The sequence below is a fragment of the Urocitellus parryii genome, chromosome 9 (assembly GCF_045843805.1).
Source record: "Urocitellus parryii isolate mUroPar1 chromosome 9, mUroPar1.hap1, whole genome shotgun sequence".
NCBI lineage: Eukaryota > Metazoa > Chordata > Mammalia > Rodentia > Sciuridae > Urocitellus > Urocitellus parryii.
This window is the reverse complement of record NC_135539.1, coordinates 69,600,594-69,622,694: the sequence shown is the minus strand read 5'-3', so window position 1 is coordinate 69,622,694 and position 22,101 is coordinate 69,600,594. Positions and strand designations below refer to the sequence as shown.

Here is a 22,101-nt window from a genome sequence, read left to right as displayed (position 1 = left end):
CAGTTTTATGTGATCTCAAAAGCCAAGGAACACTAGGCACCGTTACTGCTAGGTTAAGAAAGTACCTGAAAGTGTCCCTCGTTGAGAAGCAGCATTAGGGTAGCAGGCAAGAACTGTTTCCAGAAGTCTGAGTTCGACTCCTGGCTCTGCGATCACTAGCCATGTTCTTGGGCAAGACACTTGACTTCACTCTGCCTCAACGGCTTCACCAGAATGAAGTATGAACTCTTGGGTCATGCCTGACTTAATGATTGGTAGTTACCCAAATTGACATCTACAAAAATCTTAGCAGAATACCTGGCACATGGTGAATATTCAGCATAATTCCACTAGCCAAGGGAGATGTTTTGGTGTGTTCTAAGTGACAGCAGCTGACATGTCTAAACTTAGGCCATTCATCCCACATGGTATATAAAACAAGAACCCCCCAAACCTTGCAGTGGAACCAGTTCTCCCTTTGCTTTGTAGGATGATCTCCATTTTCTGAATTTCTAGTCAGAAAAGCCAAAAGATATAAATGAACTGAAAGCTACATTTAAAGGGTTCCGCCTTACAGAGGCTCAAATGGAACCACACCTTGTACACACATGAACAGGTTTCATGATTCCCTTTGGCTCTGATTTAGGAATCAGAAGAAATGTATAATTTTCTAAAGCAAGTGATAAAAGCTGCAGCACTTTCTGATTCCACAAGGCATTTTTGACAGGTAAGCATAGTTTGAAAAGCTCAAAGAGCACAAAGATTTCTTTGGCTCGGATGCTCTAAATAGCTCCTGTAGCTGTGAAAGAAGTATAACGAGCTCTAATTGCACTTTTATTGAGTTTGCTGACATTTATGCACAGCACAAAGGACTCATCACAGTTAGACAGTTACTGTCTTCATTATCTGTGTTCAGATTTCTGAAACTTTGTTATTTGCTGAGCAAGAAAGGGCTGCTAATCACAGATCAATTAGTGATGGACAAATGAATTCCAGAAAGCAATCACCCTTTGAAGCCCATATCCATCTAGAGATTCTGATAAAGGGAAACCCTCTGTGGTGAGCCCAGAAATGTTAGGTTGACCTTGGATCAGCCCTAATACTTCCAGATTCTACTGAACAGATTCCTAAATCTCCAGGGCTTCCTGTAGCCGCTCTCTCAGTTGGCTCTGATTTAAGCTGCAGCCTCTAGCACATTCTTACAAACTCACCACATTTTGCTTCCACCCGTGTGCTTCTACTGTGCCAGGTGTCCAAAAGAAAAGCAAAAATCCAATTCTAAAAAAGGTGTTGGGACCATTAAGAAGAGCACATTGAAATATCCAATTATCAGTAGACTCCAACTTTTTTGCTGTTTCTTCATTTTTGTTTTATTTTCATTGAAGAAATCTGAGTGATGGGTGTGGATTTGAGGAGGGTGTGGATTTAGCACAAACATAATTACTGTTTCTGTGAGCCACCTATACAACTATATATATATATCATCCAGCTTTGACTCCTGTCTTGCTGTACAGTAGATGGTACCAGCTGTGCAAGACTTTAATGCAGTTGCTAAAGCCAGTCTCACAGTGAGGGATGAAGGAGCATGGAGGTTGCCTCAGGTCCCATGCCTGGGTCTCTGACTGGAGCCAGTGTTGACTTGGGCCGTGCTTCTTTGAGAACAGGATTGTTACCACTCAGCAGACAGAGCATCTAAATCCACCCTGCTTTAACCTTCCAACCTCACGACTTGTCAAGGGTCCTTGAGGCCTAGGATCCAGAAATAACCATTTAAGACCACTGTCTCTTTTTCTCAAGGCCTCCCAAACCTCCAGTATCTGTGCATCCAGTTTAAAGCCAGCCGGAGGAGTCCAGATAACTAAATATTGTCGGGGAAGGGTAAAGACCCGAAAGCCTCCATCAAAAACAGGATCACAGGGGTCTTCCGTCCAGTTACTTTCTGATTTTACTGGAAGATGAAGAAATAATTTTGAAATTCAAAGTGGAGAGACTCACAGATTTGGAGGCAGTAATTAAATGCCATATGTTAGCACTAACACATTGAAAAGTTGTTAATTAATTCAGGCAGCCCCGAATCCAGGTGTGACTTTGACAGATTGTGCACCAGGGTGTTAGCACAGACTTACAATTAGAGATTTTTTTTTTTAAATGAAGTTTCTATTCCCCTAACTTTAAAAAGTCACCCTTATACTTAAAATGTTAACCCTTTCTCACTATGCCATGGAGAAGTACTTCCAGGTGACCACTGGTGTGGAACCCTTCCTTCTGCCATTGTTAGGGGTGATGGAGCCCCCGATACCTAGAGATATGTCCCTGTGCTCCTTCAGTGGCTGTCCTAGAGGAAATAACTTTTCCCCTAGGGGCAGGGAACTTACCTTTTCATTGTTTTGGGTTTTTTTTTCCCCCCTTTTAATTCCCCTAAAATACCTGGCAGACTATTGCAAATACAGTAGGTTCAGTTAAGTAATCCATATCCTAATAGATTAAAAGAAATAATTGAGACACTTACTGCCCATGAATATTTAGGAAAAACTCACCAGCAAAGTCATCAAAAAAACGATGAAAAATTTAAGTGAATTCAAGATATTTATGCTTATTTAAAATGTTTACAAAGCTGTTAGGGATCTTTAGAATGGGAATCCTGGGAATTAATTTTATGAATACATTTTTCCTGGAAAACTGGAAAAACTCAGTGGAGAGGAAAGCAGAATATAATTGGTCATAGCCATTTATCTATTAAAGCATACAGTGACCCAACTGTGAAAAGCCCAGAGCAACTTGGGCAACTAGAAGATGGTGAATGTCCAGCTTCTTTTGTGAGCCCACCTGGTGCAGAGAAGGAATTTAGCCTTTAGATTAGCATATATATGGGATGATGTGGGTTTCCTTTCCCCCCACCAATCCGAGGCCTCACACATGCTAGGCAAGTGTTCTACCACTGAGCCACAAATTAGCCCAGTACTTGTTTTTTAAAATTAGACTTGTTTTCCTTCTCACTGCCTGGCTGAGTTTATCCTTAGTGATGGTTGGGAAGTTAGGAATCCCTCATAAGTGCTTTCCATATTCTTAATATTCATCTTAGAAAAAAATCAGTTTTAGCTTAGGAGCTGCATGTTTAATTTACTACAACATCACCCTGGAGCTCAAACCTGTGAATTATTTTAGTTAAACTCCACAGTTATAGGCTTACCAGTCAAACCAGGGACCAAATGAGAATTTTTCATTTGTTTTTGTGTAAAAGAACTAAAAATCAGATTCTTTAAGGTAAGAAGAAATACATCAGGACTTTTGTTTGTTTTAATTCTCATGAAGACACTAGGCATAGTTTCATGGAAATGAGAGTCCAGAGGTGAGAGGGAAGAAGTAGTAAGAACTGCAAACTAGAAGTCTTTCCCTCCCTCCTCTGCCCCATTTCAGCCAGTTCTACCCATCTCCTCAAGCACGTCCTACATGGCCACAGTCCTCATGTGTGAAGGAGTCCAGGCATCATAGCATGCTGACCTTGGAGCCTACAAAGTCTCCTTCATAAAGAAAGCTCCTGTGGAGCATATGGTGTTTCTAAAGCTTAGCTTGCCCTCGGCTACTTGGCTTTTGCCAGTTCACAGTAGACCACTGGTACTTCACTTACTATAAAGGTAGAAAAAAGTATTTCACTTGAAAATTTTTATCTAAATAAGGGGAGTCAGGTTGTAAACAGCCTCTCTCCCAAGAATCAGAACCCGTCACCTCTGTAGCTCATGTCTCCTTTGCATCTCCAACATGAGCAATGAACTTTGACTGTCCTATGCTTCCCATCCCTTGAGTACCTCCTCTTCAGATGAAGCTGGAGCCAGTGTTATTGTACTTAAGTCAGGCTGCTTTCCTCCATCCACCTCAAAGACAGTCTCTTAGTACTGTCTCAGTACCTTATTCTCCCAGCCCCTGCTAGTTTAGGCAGACCCTGCCTGTGCTTCTCGGGATCCAGTTTGAATGGACCTTCAAAGAACCCTAACATTTCTCAGTTATCTTAGGAGCTATCACAGATACGGAGAGTCTAGGTGGAAGGGATTCTGCATACCACTCTGGTGTCGCCATCATCCCCAGCCCAAATGCTTCTGTCAGTCCAAGCATATAGCTGGGCCATCATGTTCATTGCTCATGTTTGAGGTGCAAAGGAGACATGAGCTACAGAGAAGGCATTCTCTACAATGCTTAGGAAAAAGAATAGCGTATAAACCTTCATCTTATGAATGACAGGACTGAGGTCCTAGAAGTCAGGTAGTCCCCAAGGTCTCCAAGGTTGCACATCAGGTTTAAGGGCAGCACTGGAACTAGAACCTTTGTCTCCCAGTCACAGCCACTGATGTTCTCCTTAAATCTTATCTGCTCCCTCTGAGCTTAGAAGAAACACAGGAGAGGGAAGAGGACACTGGGCTGGGAGTAGGAAACTGGGTTGTGGTCCAGAGTGGACTGACCCTAGGCAAGACCCTTCCTCCTGCCAAGGCCTCAGGGATCTGTCTCAGAGATGGACAAGACAAAATGTCTCTCGGGTCTCCTGTTTCCAGTCTGGGATTCTGTGACAAAGAACATGTAGCTGTCTCATTTAGGGTCTAGGTTCACCAGAGTTATAGTAGTTACGTGGGGCTTTTAAACTTCAATCAACCTTTCCTCGATAACACTAGCCCCCTTTAAAGGGCCCTTGTGGTCACACGTACCTTTAGCTGAGTACTGGACAGCACAATTGTGGGACTTCTGGGTCACTGCTGAGGGTTCAGCCAGAGAGAGCAGCTTCAGCGTGGCCCACCAAGTTACACCACTGTCCCATGAACAGACCTCCCCAGGGACCACACCATGAATTTTAACTTGTGTTCCAGAAGCAGCCGGCCCCCATAAGTCTAGCGTAAATATTTATTGGTTAAGTGAAAATGAGATACTGTCCAGGTAAGAACTATAAAAAAAAAAAAAAAAAAAAAAACAGAAATAAAAGCCAATTGAATAGCAGTGATGTAGTTATGGCTCTGGTTCAGAACAGAGGTTTGTGCACAGCACCTTGGAACAGCACCCTTCCCCTAGGCCAGGGTTCTCCGTGGTCTGAGGGTGACTGGCCAGCCTTTTTTCATTCTTCTTCTTCTTCTTCTTTTTTTTAATTGAAATGAAACAATGGAAAATAAGCAGGACTTCTCCCCACAGGCTTCTATGATGCCCTTAAAAAAAGGTCTGTCTCCTAAAAAAGCCTCCACGCACTGTCCTGAAATGAGTTATAACCCTGCCTTTCAGGCTAAATGTAAGTCACATGTCCTGAGGACAAGCGTGGAGATTTTCAGGAAAATTTCCCAGATCATCTAAAGTAAAACTTGCCTCATCTTTCCCTCGTCACATTCCCATTTGCACATCTTGTCATGATCCCCAAATGCATCTCTCTGTCCTTCAAGAATCCTTCTTTCAAGTGGCTGGAATAGTGGCAGTCCTTTCTCCTCCTTCTTTTCTCAAGGTTTCACCCCATCGTGGACCATCAAGGTGATTCTCAGGTAGCAGTTGCCCGTTCTTTTCTCTCCTTGCTAGAATGGCTGCTGGGACCCAGGTGTGGAACCTAGTCAGCGCTCCACAGCCATGGGCTAGACTGTCCCAGTCTGCAGAGAAGCAGGACTCTAGGATCTCTTATTCCTCTCCACATCAGTGAGGACTAAGGTTTTAGGAACAGGGGAGAAAGAATGTTTTCTTCCCTTTAGAGTCTTTGTTGATGAAGTTCCATTTATTGATCACATCATTTGCTCCTACTGTTTTCCCTCTCCTGAACTTTATCTTTCCCTGTCATTAGAGTTAAAAGAACATCTACAAAAACCCCAAACTAAAATCTGCATCCAAAAACTCTGTGAAATGCGTGGCATTTAGCAGTTACATCATAATCCTAGCCAACACCTGGTGTTTGTGAAAGGGACCTCCCAGGGTTCTGAGCCCTAAGAAGATGTCTGTATTAGCAAGAGCAGGCTTGCAGAGAGGTGAAGCATTTGGGAGGGCAAGGTGAAGGGACAGGCGGGATGAGGTGCAGGGTGGAGAAAGAAGACAAGCTGGGGTTCCGACTTAGCCTTAGGACTGTGATCCATCTCGCCTGGCAGGGTCCTGGTTTGCTGTAGTAGCAAAGCATTGATTACAAGAAAAAAAGATGAAGTGGGCTTTTCTCATTCATTATTTTCATCTCCTAGCCGTGGAAGACAGAAAACTGTTCATAGGAATGGTTTCGAAGAAATGTAATGAGAACGATATCAGAGTGATGTTTTCTCCATTTGGCCAGATCGAAGAATGCCGGATTCTCCGGGGACCCGACGGGCTGAGTCGAGGTGAGTGTGCCTTGTATGAAGCCTCTTTCCTTAAGTGCTAATTGGAGCTCTGTGTCACAGTCAAGATAGATGTAGGCACCGCGTTCAGCAGGAGGTCACTGTGTAATACGTCCCATGTGATGAAGTTATCCAGCCTGAACTTTTTCACAGTAGCTGAAGTGATCACCTTGTACTTCCCAGGTAGAGAAGGTCTGAGTGCCAGCATATTAGCTCAGGTCACCACTGTCACAGGGGAAGCTGACGGGCTGCCCTGTTACTGCACATCCCTTTTCAACCTCAAATTGAAGTAGATTTTGAGGGGTGAGGAGATGTGGAGGGTGAGAACGGCTTTGTGTGTTTCCGCCTTAGTCTTCTGGCTGTCTGCCTGTGCCTGAAGGAAACCGTAAGGGGATGTTCCTCTTATCAGCCATCCAAGCCAAGAAGCAGTGTCACGGCTCATGTGCAGGGCAGGACAGATACGGGCTCCGTGTAACTGGGTCTGTCCAAGGTTCAAAGAGTGAAGTCCCTGGAGTCCCCAGCCCAGGACAGAAAAATGCCTGCCCTGAAGAAGATTGTTGGCTCTCCTTTGCTACCATGATGGAAGCAAAAGTTGTGGCTGGGAGCCAGGATGAAGACCAGTGTTTTTTCAGCAACTCTAGAAAATAGCTGGAATTGGCCGTTCTCTTCCCATGTCTGCCTCCTCCTTGACAAGACCACACAAACCTCCTTCCCTCAACCACACACGACGGTTGACATGAGTGTTAACAGTTGTCTGACTGCAGTTTTCAGACCAATCTGAAGTGGAAACCTATGTGCAAAACATTTTTCAGGTTTGTTTTTTTTTTTTAAGAAATCCACATTTTTTGAAACATGGGGAGGTTTTCCTTCTCTTCTTAGCGCAGTTCCCAGTGCAGTTTCCATCGGGCACATTAGGAACTGTGTTCATTTTCAAGTTCTGGTTCTGGGCCATCAGTAGCACCCAAGCCACATGCAGAAAGAAAAAGTTGGGCCGTAAGTATCAAGGTGCCAATGTTTCCCCATCTCAATAGTTTTACCTAATTCAAGCACCAAGCGAGGAAGAACATTTGGGTTTTTTGGGTTTTGTTTTGTTTTGTTTTGTTTTTTGACATAATGCTTCATGATGTCAGCTGCTAGAATTGAGAATTGAAGGCCCAGAGAACAAAAGTTCTACTTACATCTACCTCCAGAGCCCCAAAATGGAGGTAGTCTAGAGGAAAACTCAGAGGAGGCAGAGCAGAACCCAGATTTGGATTCCTGAATTTTCTTTGCAAAGTGGCTTAAAGTGGGGGGATCAAAAAGGGCAGCAAGGAAATCGCAGTTTAGCATTCTCTGACACTTCTGAAATGCTGGTTATTTAACCCTCGCTTCAAAGAAGTGATTTTCTAAAAGTTGAACAGGATATTAAGTAGAATACCTAAATGGCAGATCCAGTGCCTGAGGCTCCTCTGTACCTGTGCTGCTGCCACTGTCAACCAGAATTGTCCTTCGTTGTGATAGACACAGGTCATCAGGAGTGCCATCCTGGCCAGGCCAACTCTTATCACACCTGGCTATCGGATTGTCCTGCTGTCATTTTGTTTATGTAAACATCTCCATCCACACACTCAGGCAGACAATACCATGAGGCCTGGCACAGTGGCACATGCCTATAATCCCAGCAACTTGGGAGGCTGAGGCAGGAGATTTGCAATTTCAAAGCTGGCCTCAGCATCTTAACAAGGCCCTAAGAAACTCAGCTAGATCATGTCTCTAAATAAAAGATTTGAAAAGGGCTAGGGAATGTTGCTCAGTGGTTAAGCACCCCTGGTTTCAATTCCCAACACCAAAAAGAATAAATCAAAATAAAAAGAATACACTATGAAGAGACAGTGTAGCCAAGTGAGGGAGGAAGGTTGTAGGAAAGACATGATGACGTTTTTGTGATCCTCTTTTGGCTGCTGGTTTAATTGGAATCCCTAGCCCCTGCTGCTGTTATTCTCAGTCCCATGTTAGCAAAGTTGCATTTTTCATTCCCCAATGTATAAAACATGGAGAAAGGACAAAAAAGGAGGCCCTTAAAGTAATCATAGTGAGAATTATGGAAGCTTAGAGCTCACTGACCCCAAGTTCCAGTCTGACATGACAGGTGACCTTAGTTGATTCCTTTTCCTAGCTCTATTCCTCAGTTTCCCATGTGTTATTAATGATAGCAGGAAAATCTCTGCCCTGCTCCTCTTGTAGGGAGTCACTGCTCGCTGGGGTGGTGGCCTCACTGGGGTGGTGGCTTAGTAGATAGCTAGGAGCTGAAGTGCTGGGTTCTACTCAGCTCGGCCCATTTCACCTGGCTCCCATGTCACTGTGTCCCTCTGTCCTGTGGGGACAGGAATGATCAGCACTGCTGCCCCATGGCATCGAGAGCTCCCGGAGCACACATTAGCTCTTTCTGCACACAGGATTTGAAAGCAGCCACGACTTCCATGGGAAAGAGCAGGACACACGTATTTAAAAGGAGAACTTAGCTAATTTGATGTGCCATTTGGTTGATTAGCCAGCACTTGACACCAGAAGCAGCCTGTTTCTGAAACAAGTTGTGGGAGCCCACTCATCAATATTTTATGCAAATGCTGGCCCCGATGTAAAGAGGAGAGTACCCCTCCCCCCTTCATTTTAACGGAAAAATAATTTCTGGTGAACTGATGAGAATTCCCTAATGGAAAAAAGAAAATACTCATTTATAACCATTTGTTCTGAAATATAAAGACAGACAGTGGCACTTTTTTTCAATTAGCAGGACCCAGGGACTTCTGGTTACAGGGGCCTGCTCCTGAATCAGTGTATTTGTTAAAAGAACAATTCTCTTCCTGCTACTATTTTGCTTTCATTAAAGAATTTCAGTTTTCAATCAAATATTGATGAGTGCCTCCCATTAACGGTGTCGCAGATAAAGGGCGCTCAGCATTTCTTTTTCCCAATGTCTATTGCTGGCTCCGCTATTTAGAAAATAAATGAAAATTAAGTGACACAAGCTTGGCTGCCCTGAAAAGCACCTCCTGAAATCAAACCACGTTATAAACTACGCAGTAAAAAAGTTCTTAAATCAGAATATTTGGTTAGGAGAGTGAGGTGCAGCCCAGTGGTTGGTTGCTCCTTTCCCTGCTTTTGCGCACTTCAACTGTAGCAATGGAAACAAAGGGAGCATTTAGCCTCACTGGCTCCCCCATGGGTTCCCATGTCATTTCTTCGGGCACATCAGTAGTCTCAGCTCCTCCCTAGTATGCATTACGCTGAGGTTTCCCAGGCTTGCTGACACTTATCCTCACTGCATCAGCATGGAGGACCAACAGAGCCCACAGATGTACCTGTCACACCCTGCTAGACCTTAAATTAGAGTCACTGTCTTTTTTTAAAAAAAAAAATAATAATTATCATCTACACCTTGGACAGAAAGATTATTTTTAAAGTCCCATTTCTGGTCACCAGCCCCAGCCCCACCCCACCTTCCAGGGCAGTAATCTCAGGAAATGGTGGCAACTTGCTTCTTGAAAACCACTGAGCACCTGCCAAGCACATGAAGCTCCTCTGCGAGGTTAGGACTCCGCCCCACTTTAGACAATCTACCCACATCCAAGTACCCATCTCCCCTTGGGGGTGGTAACCCATTCTTTCTGCCCTCTCTTCTGTTTCTTCTGTTTTGGAAAACATGGTTTGTGGTGCTTTCAGGAAGCTTCATGATACTCAGACTCCTGTGCATGGCAGCGTGACCTCTCGAGGCCTGCTGCGAGGAACCTTCACTGCAAACACCAGCAGGAAACCACAGGCCCACCCATGGCAATCCAAACGAGATGTTTGCTCACAAAAGCAAAACTCGGTTTCTAAACAAGTGTATTGGTCTGACATTGTCAGCTTAGCATGTTGATTTCCTAACGCATCCATGTTCTCACCCATAATCCTACAGTCAGAATGAGCTGTCTAGGTACATCCTACAAAGTTTTCTGTACTGTAGCAGTTGAATTATCTGTAATGTGGAGACAGTGAAGAAATTTATTTCATTTTTCATTCCCATAAACTATAGTCAAATCTTCACTACCATTTAAGGTAACTTTCTGCTTGTTTAAGAATATTCCAGCTGTGTTTATGGTGTTCCAACATTCCCCTGCCAAAACCCTTGACAAATGAATTGGCAATATTTGCGGGGATGTTGGAGAGCACAGGCTGGAGTTAGCCATTAAATCCTCATCTGTTTTTGTTGTATCTGATCAAGATGTTAGGACAGGGCTTTTGACTGCCCAAACATCTACATGGAGAAGACTCAGTTTTGATTACGTTAGCCCTGTCCACACAATACCTAAACATTCAGATATGTGGAAACTTTTTATCACATACTTCCTGGAGTATTGACTGCATTTTGCCATCTTGTTCTGAATTCAATCTTCCAACCTCATCTCAGTGATGAGATCTTGCCAGCTATTAAATAGGTTGAGGTGCCATAATGAAGAACATCTCCATGCCAGTGTTAATAAACTAACCCAACACTGGGGCTGGTGCAGTAGAGGACTAATTTTTATGTCCCACTATTATGCTGATACCATGTGTTCAGTCAACCCTACCACCACTACAATGATCCAATAAGAAAAATCGACTGCATTAATGCCTTTGTTCAACTGAGAATTAATAAACACCTTTCCATAGGTTAAAATCTCTTCCTTGCTGCACAAGTTACTTTAAATTATATTTCTTTCAGTTGAAATGTAGCAGGCTGCCACACCTTTTTCACAGAAGTAGCAAAAAAAAAAAAAAAAGCAAGAAGCCCTGACATTGCTTGTGTTTTTAACAGTACCTGTACTGTACTTTTTTTTCCTTTTTTTTTTTTTTTTTTTTTTGGTGTGGAGCAAGAATTCATAGTTCTGTAAAATTCTCTTGCAGCTGAAAGAAAGGGTAGAACACCTGAGTTAAGATACCCTTTCAATTGAAATGACAAGTGTAATAGATGTGTTCCAGAATCTTCTCTGTGACAGGGCTACGTGCTTTCCTTAGACCCTGTCTGTAGGAGGAAATTACTTTGTGAAACCTTTCCCCAGTCAATCATCCATCTGTTTTAGCAGCAAGAAGGCAACCTCATCGAAATAAAAGGAATTCAACTCCTTTCATTCCTATTAGTAATTTCAGAGTAAATTAACAGGTTGGCCACAGTTATAGGTGAATTTTATTTATTTATTTATTTTTTGCTGTTGTGCATCTGAAGGTTCTAATACAGAAGGTTCTAATAATTGCATATTCACACAAATTCATACCCAAACCAAAAAAAGGAAAAAAAAAAAAAAAGAAAGAAAGAAATGCAGCTTTGTTATTTTGAACTTGTACTTTTTACCCCCAGTCCAATTTCTCCAGCATTTTAGTTGTTAGGGAATTGATGGCTGAGCTAGTACACTCAACAGTCCAAAACAGCTAAGGGCCAGCACTACAGGATCAGAGTGGTAACCTCTCAAGACTCAGAAACTTCCACCACCCAGAAGAGAGGACCAATTTTGACTTACTTCTTTCCAATGGAAAACCATCTAATTAGCTTGTGAGAAAAAGCCAGCAGCCAGTTACAATGGTAGAAGCTCACGTGACCCCCTGTTCTTAAAAAGCCACAGATTAGAGGCCTAATCCTAAAGCCACCACTGTGTTTTCAGTGGTATTGAAAGAAAAATTAAAATTCTATCCCTAGGACTACCGTGATCTCCTGTTTTAGTGAAATTACAAAGGTTAACAAACCACTCTTCCAAGAAACATTTGGTTCTGAAGTTGCCCTTCGTCCAATGTGGCATAGTGAGTGCGTTTTCAACATGTACTCCCACTTTATAAATGACACGGTAATTTTTTCTCTTAAGTAATTGAGCAGAGCACACAAGTACAGAACTTGACAGAAGCCCCTAAGGAGACAGCTCCTCTCACTGCACCACTGCCAATAGAATAAAAAGGTTAAAGAAGTCATCAGATTTGTCAGATCAGTTTTTGGATGGGGTAAGGATTGTATAATGAGAAGCATCAGTCAAGTTTTTAATTGCAGGTTTCATAGAGAAAAGGGCAATGGTTCAAGTTTGTAGAGATTTAATTTTATTGTTCTATTGCTAATACTTTTCTTCTGAGACCTGCTAATTGCTTTATCTTTCTCACTAAGTTACTTACAAAAGTTCTGCTTGTATGAAATTATGGTAAATGCATAAACTATGCCTTATTGATTCTTGTTGACATTTTACATGTTTTTAATGCATTTTTAACCTCCAATTGGAAACTGTCAGTTTGGCCCATGTGCCTGGATAATAAGAGCAAATGAAGTAAATGTCACTATCTTTTTGACTATTAAAAGTAGAATTGGTCCAGGCTTCGCATGGTTTCAAATGTGTCTCCATTAGATGATTTGCTTTCGCCTCCATTGTACTCTCAAGGCAAGAAGTTAAAAGAAAAAGAGAAATATCTTAGCATTATTTCCTCTGTATAATGTTGGTGATGATCATAACATTTTTGGAGAGAGATTACTTTGAAACAGATGGTAAATTTGAGACTATAATTTTAGACCTTCAGCATCAATATGGACGCCAGGAGAGGTACTGTCATCTGTCTCACACTCTATTACCCACATCGTCTAGATGCCTTAGAGAAGGCCACCAAATTGCTTTTATTGATGACAAAGGCTGCAGTCAGCCTAGGTGCAGGCAGCACGTTTAAATAGTAAGCTTCATCAGTACTCTCCTGTCAGAGAACTAGGAGACGGCTCACATCCATGGCGAGTAGACTTCATTCTGATTTCTTCAGGCCCTCTTAATCGGGAGGTGAATGCAAGATGAATTTCCCATGTACAGAGAGTTTTTGTGTATGATTTTACAGTATGATGCAAAAAAAAAGGAAAAAAAATGCATTGACTTATTTTCATGACTGGATGTCATTGTGCGTTGGGGGTAGTGGGCAGGCACTGCTTTCTCTTAATACTGTTTGATTAAAAGGTGCTACGACAGTATTGACTTGATAATCTCACCAGGTACACATGCAGAGCAAAAGAAGAAAACATGTTTTATGGCTCACAAATTGATTTACATAAACCAAACAATCTGCTGGTTGTTTGAATATAGAATGTTCTATTTTGCTTATTGGCCACAGGGGCAACAATCTCATATTGTTGATGCCAGATTTCTGCTTTCATGCATTCACTCTGAAATGACAATAGACTTCAGCCTCTCAGTGTTTAGATCTGCTTCATTTGGAAATCTTTTAAGTAGTAATAATAATAATGTTTTGAGGAAATTGAGTGGAACACTAAATTATTCTCTGATACCTAAGTTCAAACTGTGCAAGGCTAAAGAAGCTGAAAATCAATGCACTTTTAAAGTCATTAGAGATCATAAGTGAAATAAGTCTGTATTGCTTTAGCTTTAGTGTGCTGTGGTATTATTATAAAATCAGCCTGAATCTGCATTAATTTCACAGTCTTTTTCTCTAAGAAGCCCAAGGGTGTATGATGAATAAAATGTAAATTTCAGAAGGCAGTGTTTTTATTAGTGCAAAGGGCAATGAGCCGTGTAGTTGGAGCAGTGACCTGCATGGTGGCCAATGCCGCTTACAAGAAGCTGGAACTGGCACCATAGATTCTAGTTATTTAAGAGCACAGTAAAAATTAACATGGGAAGCTTTGCAGGTCTCACAGTAGACATTCAGAGGAATGTGCATTGTCTTGTGTATGTTAGATTGTAGATCGAGTCTCTCTGATTTTAGAAAGTCACAACTTTGAAACACCATAAAGGTTTTCATACAAACAAATCCAATGCAAACTTTATAATTTGACTTTATACACACTATTGAATATTCTCAGAGTAATAGTGCATTGGTTTTTGTTAATAATAAGTCATCCATAATGGATTTGATATATTGGTTTGCATTTGAATAGCATCAACTTATATTCTTATGTATTGATTTTTTTAACTACCCAGTAGAAATTAAATATATTTATTTGCTGATATATTGAACTCTTGAAATTTACTAGTTTGCCCTTGGTGTGAGCATTTTCTTATTTACTTCTTAAAAATTAACAACAGAATCTGAAATACAAAGCCCTGATGTGTGGATGCCCTCGGTGTCAAGATTCTTAGCCAAGGAGAAAATGGAAAATAGCAACTTTTTATTTTTGCAAATGCAAAGTAGGTCTTGCAAATTTCAAACCCTGTGGCTGAAAAAAGAAAAAAAGAAAAAGGAAAAAAAAAAAAAAAGGAGTAACCAACTTCCTCCCCTAGTTGCCATTAAAAAAAAAAAAACTACTAAATAAATCTTTCTGCTTTGGTCAGATTAGCAAGTCAGCACTGAGAATAAAAAGCAAAATAAGATAAAACCAAAGAGAGAAGTTGTTTATTTTTATGTACTACTGAGAACAGTGTCGTCTTGTGGCAGTTCTCGTAGACTGTGTTGGTTTAACAAGCGTCCAACCCTTTTGTCTTGTTGTTTTTTGTCTTTCCTGCTCCCTGTCCCCTTGTTTCCCACAGGCTGTGCGTTTGTCACATTTTCTACAAGGGCAATGGCACAGAATGCAATCAAAGCCATGCATCAGTCTCAGACCATGGAGGTACTGTATCATCTGCCCTTTCTTTGTTTTCTTTGTGCAAATGATGGGGAATGGTAAAGCAATTCTCTCCTGTGTGGATTGTTCACATGACAATCACAGATTTAAACTTTCACCATCTTGCTTTTTATCCATTCATTTTCATCTTCCTCCTACTCTCCCTTCCTCCCTCTCTTTCCCTCTCCACCCCACTTTCCTCTCTGTCTCTGCTCTCTCTCTTCCTCTTCTCTCTGCATTTTCCCCCTAATGACTTGAAATGCATTTAGTAAAAAACCTTCCACTTTCTCTACTGTTATCTTTTGAGCCTTGTATGGAGCAGCCCAGGTCCTGCAATATAGTCACTGGGCACTTTAAGCAAAGTGTCCTTCTGGACCTAAAAGATCAAATGCATCCCTTCCCCAGGGTTGGTGTGGGTGAAACAGCTACAGCCCCCACCCACAGTGCTGCTTGCCCTGTACTAAGTCAAAATGTTCTCTTTTCAATGCAGGACCAACCTACCTGTAATTTAGTCAGATAAAATTGTGGTTTTGCATGTTAAGAATGGTGGAGAAAGTTAACCCTTCTCCCACTTCACAGCTTGATGCTAATTTATGAGAGTCCCCAGAAAAAAATTAGATTGGTCTCCGTACTTAAAGATGAGCAATAGCAAAGAAACCCTTTATGAAGGCTCAAATTTGATCTCTTAATGAGATGAGAGTGACTTTAGGGAAAGATAAACACTCAGATGTGGATGCATACCTACAAATGTAGATAGATGGTTCTATATTTTAGTCTGTGATTTGGGTCATGGCCTTTCTAAATTTTGCACAAAAGCATTCCAAGAGTGATATGCCGTTACTTATTCTGTACTGTCTGATAGAATCATTTGGGAGTGCATGTTCTGCTGTGTTCTGTACACTGTATATCTTTGTGTGTGGGTGATCTCTAGAGGTGGTGGCCTTGTGGTATTATCTGAAGCTATGTTTTTTTCATTTTTTGAAAACAAAAAGATATTTTCAATTTTATTTAATGTGCAAAAAAAATATTAAATTGTTTGAGCTTCTTTTGTGCTCCCATTTTGTTGGGGCTTTATTTTTTTTGTTTGTTTGTTTTTGTTTGTTTTTTTTGCAATGCTGCACCTCCCAAAGCATGCTGGGAGCTAAGTGATCATTATGCGTCTTGTTTTGTGGGCAACTTTTTTGTAGTGAATCAAAAAGCGGGTGGCAAGGGGGAAGGAGTGTGCATGGCATTGTCATTAAGTGTTTACTGTACTTTTCTGAGTTGTGATATCAGCATTGCAAAGCCTACTGTCTTTTGAACATTCATTTTGACTTTGATATTCCTAACATCCTATATAATCGATGTGTTTTCCTTTCAGTGCAATGCATTTTTAAGACACTCCCTCCCCCCTACCTGAAGGCAAGCTCAGGTGAAAATCGGCCACAATAGGAAATGATTAGCAGGATTTGAAATCTCTAGGAATCCAATCTCGTACAACATTGCAGTCACATATGTGATAATGTTTTGGTTTCCCTTTTTCTCGTAGGCCACTCCATTATTTGGGATTTCCAGCTATTTTTCAACTTGGAGATTAAAGTGAAAGTGCTGTTAGGGGAAAAAAAATTACCTGAATTGATCTTTCATAGATGTGTTTCATTCTTAATTATTTTTGTTTCCTGTAATTTAGGGATTTACATCCAATTTGGTCTCTCCTTAGTGAATTTTTTAACCTAAGTCCTTTCAGCTCTGTTAGAAACATTGCCATCCCCTCCCTTCACTCAGAGTCCCCAAGTGATGATAGAGACTATGGATGGGGCCTGGGTCTCCAGTGCTCCTCTAGGAGATCATAAGCCAGCACTAGACATGAACCAAAACGGAGGAACACAAGGCTTTCATCCTGGAAAGACCCATTAGAGGGAATGGGGCCTATTTATTCCTAAGAAATCCTTGATCCTTTATCATTAATATATCTGTTGTTTTTAAAATTGGACATCAATGCTTAAACAAAAGGACCCCCAGACACTTTAGTTTTTAAAAATTGACATTTAAGTAGAAGATTATGTGCTATGCAATTACATTATAAATACACAACTGAAGTTGATAGTTTAGCTTTTTAACTAATTACATTATTTTCAGGACTCTGGCATACATCTTTAACCAAGATGTATTATTTAATTTAAAATGATGTGAATATTATAAGAATAAAGTCTTTCAAACACTTTTACATTGTACCTTCTATCTCTCCACCTCCCTGCACTCTACTCCCATTTTCTGTTTCATGATTTAAATGAGCCATTTTAAAAGCCATAATCATTGGTCTAATCTTCTGCCTTTATATCGCTTTTTTAGTATTTTAAGCAAGAAAAAAAAATAAATGTACTATTAGGAGGAGATGCCGTTATTTGTTAGGGACACATTTGATACAACAGTAACACCTCTTTTTCCATGCAAAACTTTCTCTCTCTGCTTTCCATTTTCAGAGTATTTTGCCCTCTGTAAAGTGACAAAGTGCCAGGGAAGGTGGCTCAGTGGTTGAGGCCAAGTGCAAGACCCTGGGTTCCATCCCTAACACCACAAATAAATAAAATAAAATGACCAAGTGCTGAAATACGGAGCCAATTTTTAAAATGAAGTACAGATTTTTTTATTAATGGTGGAAATGTTATTTTTAAGCAATTTACTGACACTTTCTGTACCGTGACTCTGCCTACCAGAGCTGAAGACTTCTTAAGCTGGAAGTTCACTAAAACACTCATCTCACATTTCTCACTCCACTCCACCCCAATAACAAACACCAGGGTCTCATGTATTGACAGCTACATCCCAAGGTGATGGGGGAGGGAGGGGTATAAGCTTGTTTTCTACAAGAAACAAAAATGACCTAAAAGGAAAGAAAAGGAAAAGATTATTTAAATAGAATATCACATTTCTAAGAGGAGAGAAAGGGGTCTCTCAGCATGCTGAGTTTCAATAAAAGTTTCTGTTTAATCCCTTGAGTAGAATTACTTCTTTTTACCTCAGCAAAATTTAACAGCTCTCACAGTGACGTAGTGTGCAGACAGGCCACACCAAGACACAGAAAGAGCCAGGGAGGTAGGAGGCCTATTTCTGCTGCGTTCTTACCAAGTGGCAGCAGTTTTAAAGGTGCTTAGGAAAGAAGCATGGTGCTTGAGGTACTAGGCCAGTTATTTCCCCCAAAGAATGTGTCTGCCTCCAAAACAAAATCATCCTAGAATAGGGTCTTTGGCCATTTCTCACTACCCCTGCTCTCTGCCTTTTCAAGGACATTAAAACTGAAAAAGCTGCTAGAAATATGAGGTTCGTCAGGGAAAGAAGCCACCCAGAATCCTCCTCCTGCCATTCACAGCATCTCTCCTTTGACTAGAATGTGCTTCTGGTTCTGCTGGTTTGCAGTAGCTCTAGAGACTTTGGATAGAGAGATGTGACAGGGGAGGAAGAAGAGGGGCCTTTCTGAAAACACGTGAACAGTTATTTTGGTCAGTGCCTATATTTTCTGAATATCTCCTTCCTTCTTCATCCATGTTCCTAAAATGAAACCCACTTCTCTGTTATCGTTGTTCAAACACACGAAACTAAAAATTGGAGGGAGTTTTCAGAAAAGATGAATGAGAGACATTCTTAATCCCCATGACGATGCTGCCCCCTTGTCCTTTGCTCAGGTAGAAACAGGCAGACACACAGAGGCAAGGCCATCTTTGAGACAGCCAACCACGAAGCTTAGACATAGATCAGGTCTTTTGTCTCAAAGGAGGTCCTGGAAGGCTGAAGGAAGACGCAGGAGGAGAGGAGGAGAGGCAGTATGAGGATCAGAGCAGGAAAGCAACCAGCAGATCCCCCATCGAAACCCAGGACAGGATCTGGAGTGTTCTATTGATAGTACTATTCAGAGAAGAAGAAGGAATATCAAACCATCTTTAAACCATCCCAGACCATTCCATGTGCTCTGAGAGAGATAGATCCGGTGCTGACTGAGGGCCCTGAGAGGATGCGACCCAGCTGTAACTTCCTCTTCACTTTCCAATGTGTCTGACCACAGGGCTGCTCTTCACCGATCGTGGTGAAGTTTGCTGATACCCAGAAGGACAAAGAGCAAAGGCGCCTCCAACAGCAGCTGGCACAGCAGATGCAGCAGCTCAACACTGCCACCTGGGGGAACCTGACAGGGCTGGGTGGACTTACCCCACAGTACCTGGCGGTAAGTGCTCCCCACCCAGGAGAGAAACACACCCTGCCATCCGCGAAACCCCGAAACCCCATTGGCCACTGAGTACACTCAAGAATTCATTTTCCATACATTTTGAGTCTGGAGAATTACTGAAACCACCAAGTATGCAGAATATTCTCCCAAGCTAAATTGGCTAGCATAAGAATGTGACCAACTTAGTCCTTGCCTAACAGGCTGGGCAAAGTCCCCTGGGCCAGACTCCTACCCAGTATGTCAAGGCATCCTAAAACCCTGTGTTCTGAAAAAAGACACAGCATGCTTAATGGCCCATGAGCTAAGAATGTTGACTAGCTGGAAGGTTGATACCTGTCAGGACCTCTTCTGAGATCTCCTGGGACTTTTGAGTCTGCATTTCAAACCTTCCCAGTGAGCCCACCTTGAATACATCAACTGTTTCCTACTTTCTCCTTGTGAAACCAGAGAAATAAGGTTCACTGCAGACCAAACAGACCCATTTCTCTTGGCCATTCCTTAGCATCCCTGCTTTCTAAACTTTTACTTTTTAAAAAGAGTTTCCTCTGTTACCATTTCACTTAGTCATTGTCTCTACTGAAATACAGTGGCCACAATTTAAGCCACTTCCCTAGTAAGAGCAAAATGGGACAGAGTAGTGACCCCTAGTGGATTTAAAACATCTTCCTGGAGCCTGAGAGTGGCATTTGCAGTAACTGTGTCCAATGTGAGCTGGGAGGCATTGGATACTGCTAAATTATATTTTTACTCCAGCTGCTACAGAGTACTTCTCTCTCCATTTTTCTACTTTGAAGCCTAAATGTTAGACTTCACATTTATTAATTTAATTTCATATAGTGAGTCTGGGCCTTTTATTCCAGCCTCAAGAGAAAGAGAACAAACATGCAAGCACATACACACGACGTGTCCTAATTCTGTCATCTTACATTTTAACTATCCCTCTCAGGATTGGATCATCCATTAGCTTTACTTTCTAGCAGAAACTGCACTGTTTTCTAAGACAGTTACCTTGAAAAGGGAGAGTGTCCTATTTGTTGTAGAGATAAGGAAAGGGAGGCTCAGAGACTAAGTAGCTTTACCTTCTTACCCATCCACCCCCAGTGCCCAGAGGGGTCTGCAGTGGAACAGCTGTTGGTTAATGGATGAGACACATGCTCTTCCTGTCTTCATCTGCTTTGTTAGCAAAAGCATTGACCAAGTTTATTGTCACCTTCTGGCCATTTCTCCATCTTATCATTGAAGATACCATGAAAGATTTTGTCAGACATCTTGCTAAAATCTACATATGCTCTACTTAACAATTTGTGTTTTCACAAACTCATGCTGTTGGAATGTTCACAGTCCATCAGTTTGATTGTGTGGACCAGAACTCTTATCCAAGATTGATCCATGCCTACCTTTTCATTGTTGGTGAGAGTCAAGCTTCCTGCTCTACCATTTCTGAGAACCAAAAGGTGAGGCAAGTGCCTGCCCTCAGGATTCCTGTGTCACCTTGCACTCCACAGTTCACAGAAACCTCTGGTGCATGTCTCTGTGACCACATCTGCCAATTATTTGCATACCTGAAAAAGAATTAATTTTAACATCATTTATAAAAATGTGTTGCTATAAACTCTCTTTTCTCTCCTGATAGGCCCAGATTCTTTCTTATCCATGTTCGCTTGACCCCTTCCCTTTGAAAGTCCTGTCCTCTGTCATTGATTAGAAAGGGCTCATGGAATTTAAGGCATCCCCTGCCTCCATGGGGAGCCCAAATGCTGGCCCTGGCTCACCAAAGATTACTTATCCATGGAAATAATCCTTGGTGATAGTTTCATGACAGTCCAGGTATTTTCCCTTACCTCAACAGATGTTATTAATTTCTCAAAATGTCTTCAAAGCTAATTTAATTTTACAACTTTAATTTTTTTTTAAATATTTATTTTTAGGTTTTAGGTGGACACATACCTTTATATTTATGTGGTGCTAAAGATCGAACCCAGTGCCTCATGCATGCTAGGCAAGTGCTCTGCCACTGAACCACAACCCAGGCTCTACAACTTTAATTTTTAAAAACATCTAATGTTTAAAAACACCACGCTTGGTGTTTTTACATCACTTGATACATGCTCATTTTTGAGTCTCATCCAACCATGGAATTTTTCTTATCAAACAAAAGAAACCTTTACTTACCCATAGGAACATCAGTGTTCTATGTTGTTTCACACAGCTCCAAATAAGTTCTGAAAGCTTTTTCTAATGCATCTTGGAATTTTTCCTGTTCCTCCTAAGCACGTAGTGCCATAACAATATTCCAGTAGTAATTTGGTAAATCTTTATCTGTTGGTATCCAGGTACTTTGGAACATGAGAGGTAACTGTGTTCCATCCTCATAATATAACACCTAAACTAACCTACAGCTCAACTAAGTTGGATGGGAACTGGAACCCCCCTCATGCCTTAACCTGTAACACCCACTGATTCTATGTGGCAGGAAAAAGGTGTTTTCAGGGGAAAATGCAGACTTTTTAACAAGCATATTCATTTCTTTTAAAAAAGATTCTGATATATAATGCATAGCTTCAATATACAGACAGGTAGCTAATTCCAAGTTTTGACAAATAATATGTTCTCTCTGCCAGTGCAGACCATCTTAAAGTAGCTGACCATTTTCTCGGCCATATGGATGTGGCTGTATGTGTAAGGGTGTGACAGATACACTTATGTCGATAGTTATCATGATGATCTTCATGGTGGCCTAAGAGTCAGTAACCCAAGTGCTTCTGATGAGGGATAAAGAAAGCTAAACTGTGAGGAAAAGTAGAAGAGGAGGGGATGGACCTTGATTGACAGAGATGAGTTATGGTAACTACTAGACTACAGAGAGATATAATTAGTCATGCTATGTTGGTTTCAATAGATTTAACACCTGGTTGTTAAAAAGAGTAAATTGATTAATTGTTTTAAGGCAGCAGTGTTAGTGAGTTTCCCCAAGTGTCTGTGTTTCTTAATAGAGATTAGACATTAATATGGATTTACAGCCCCAGCTCTGGGGACCT

The 22,101-nt window shown here is 41.4% G+C and overlaps 1 protein-coding gene across 8 annotated transcripts in view; it reads left to right on the top strand.

Moving 5' to 3' along the window:
- The window catches only part of Celf2 (CUGBP Elav-like family member 2), a 497,862-nt gene that overhangs the window by 417,613 nt on the left and 58,148 nt on the right, over positions 1–22,101 (top strand). For all 8 annotated transcript variants that reach the window (XM_077802701.1, XM_077802699.1, XM_077802700.1 and 5 more), the window contains 3 exons: positions 6,162–6,296; positions 14,789–14,868; positions 18,902–19,060. In XM_077802701.1, coding sequence (XP_077658827.1) covers positions 6,162–6,296; positions 14,789–14,868; positions 18,902–19,060 — 374 coding nt within the window. The remainder of the gene's footprint in view (positions 1–6,161; positions 6,297–14,788; positions 14,869–18,901; positions 19,061–22,101) is intronic.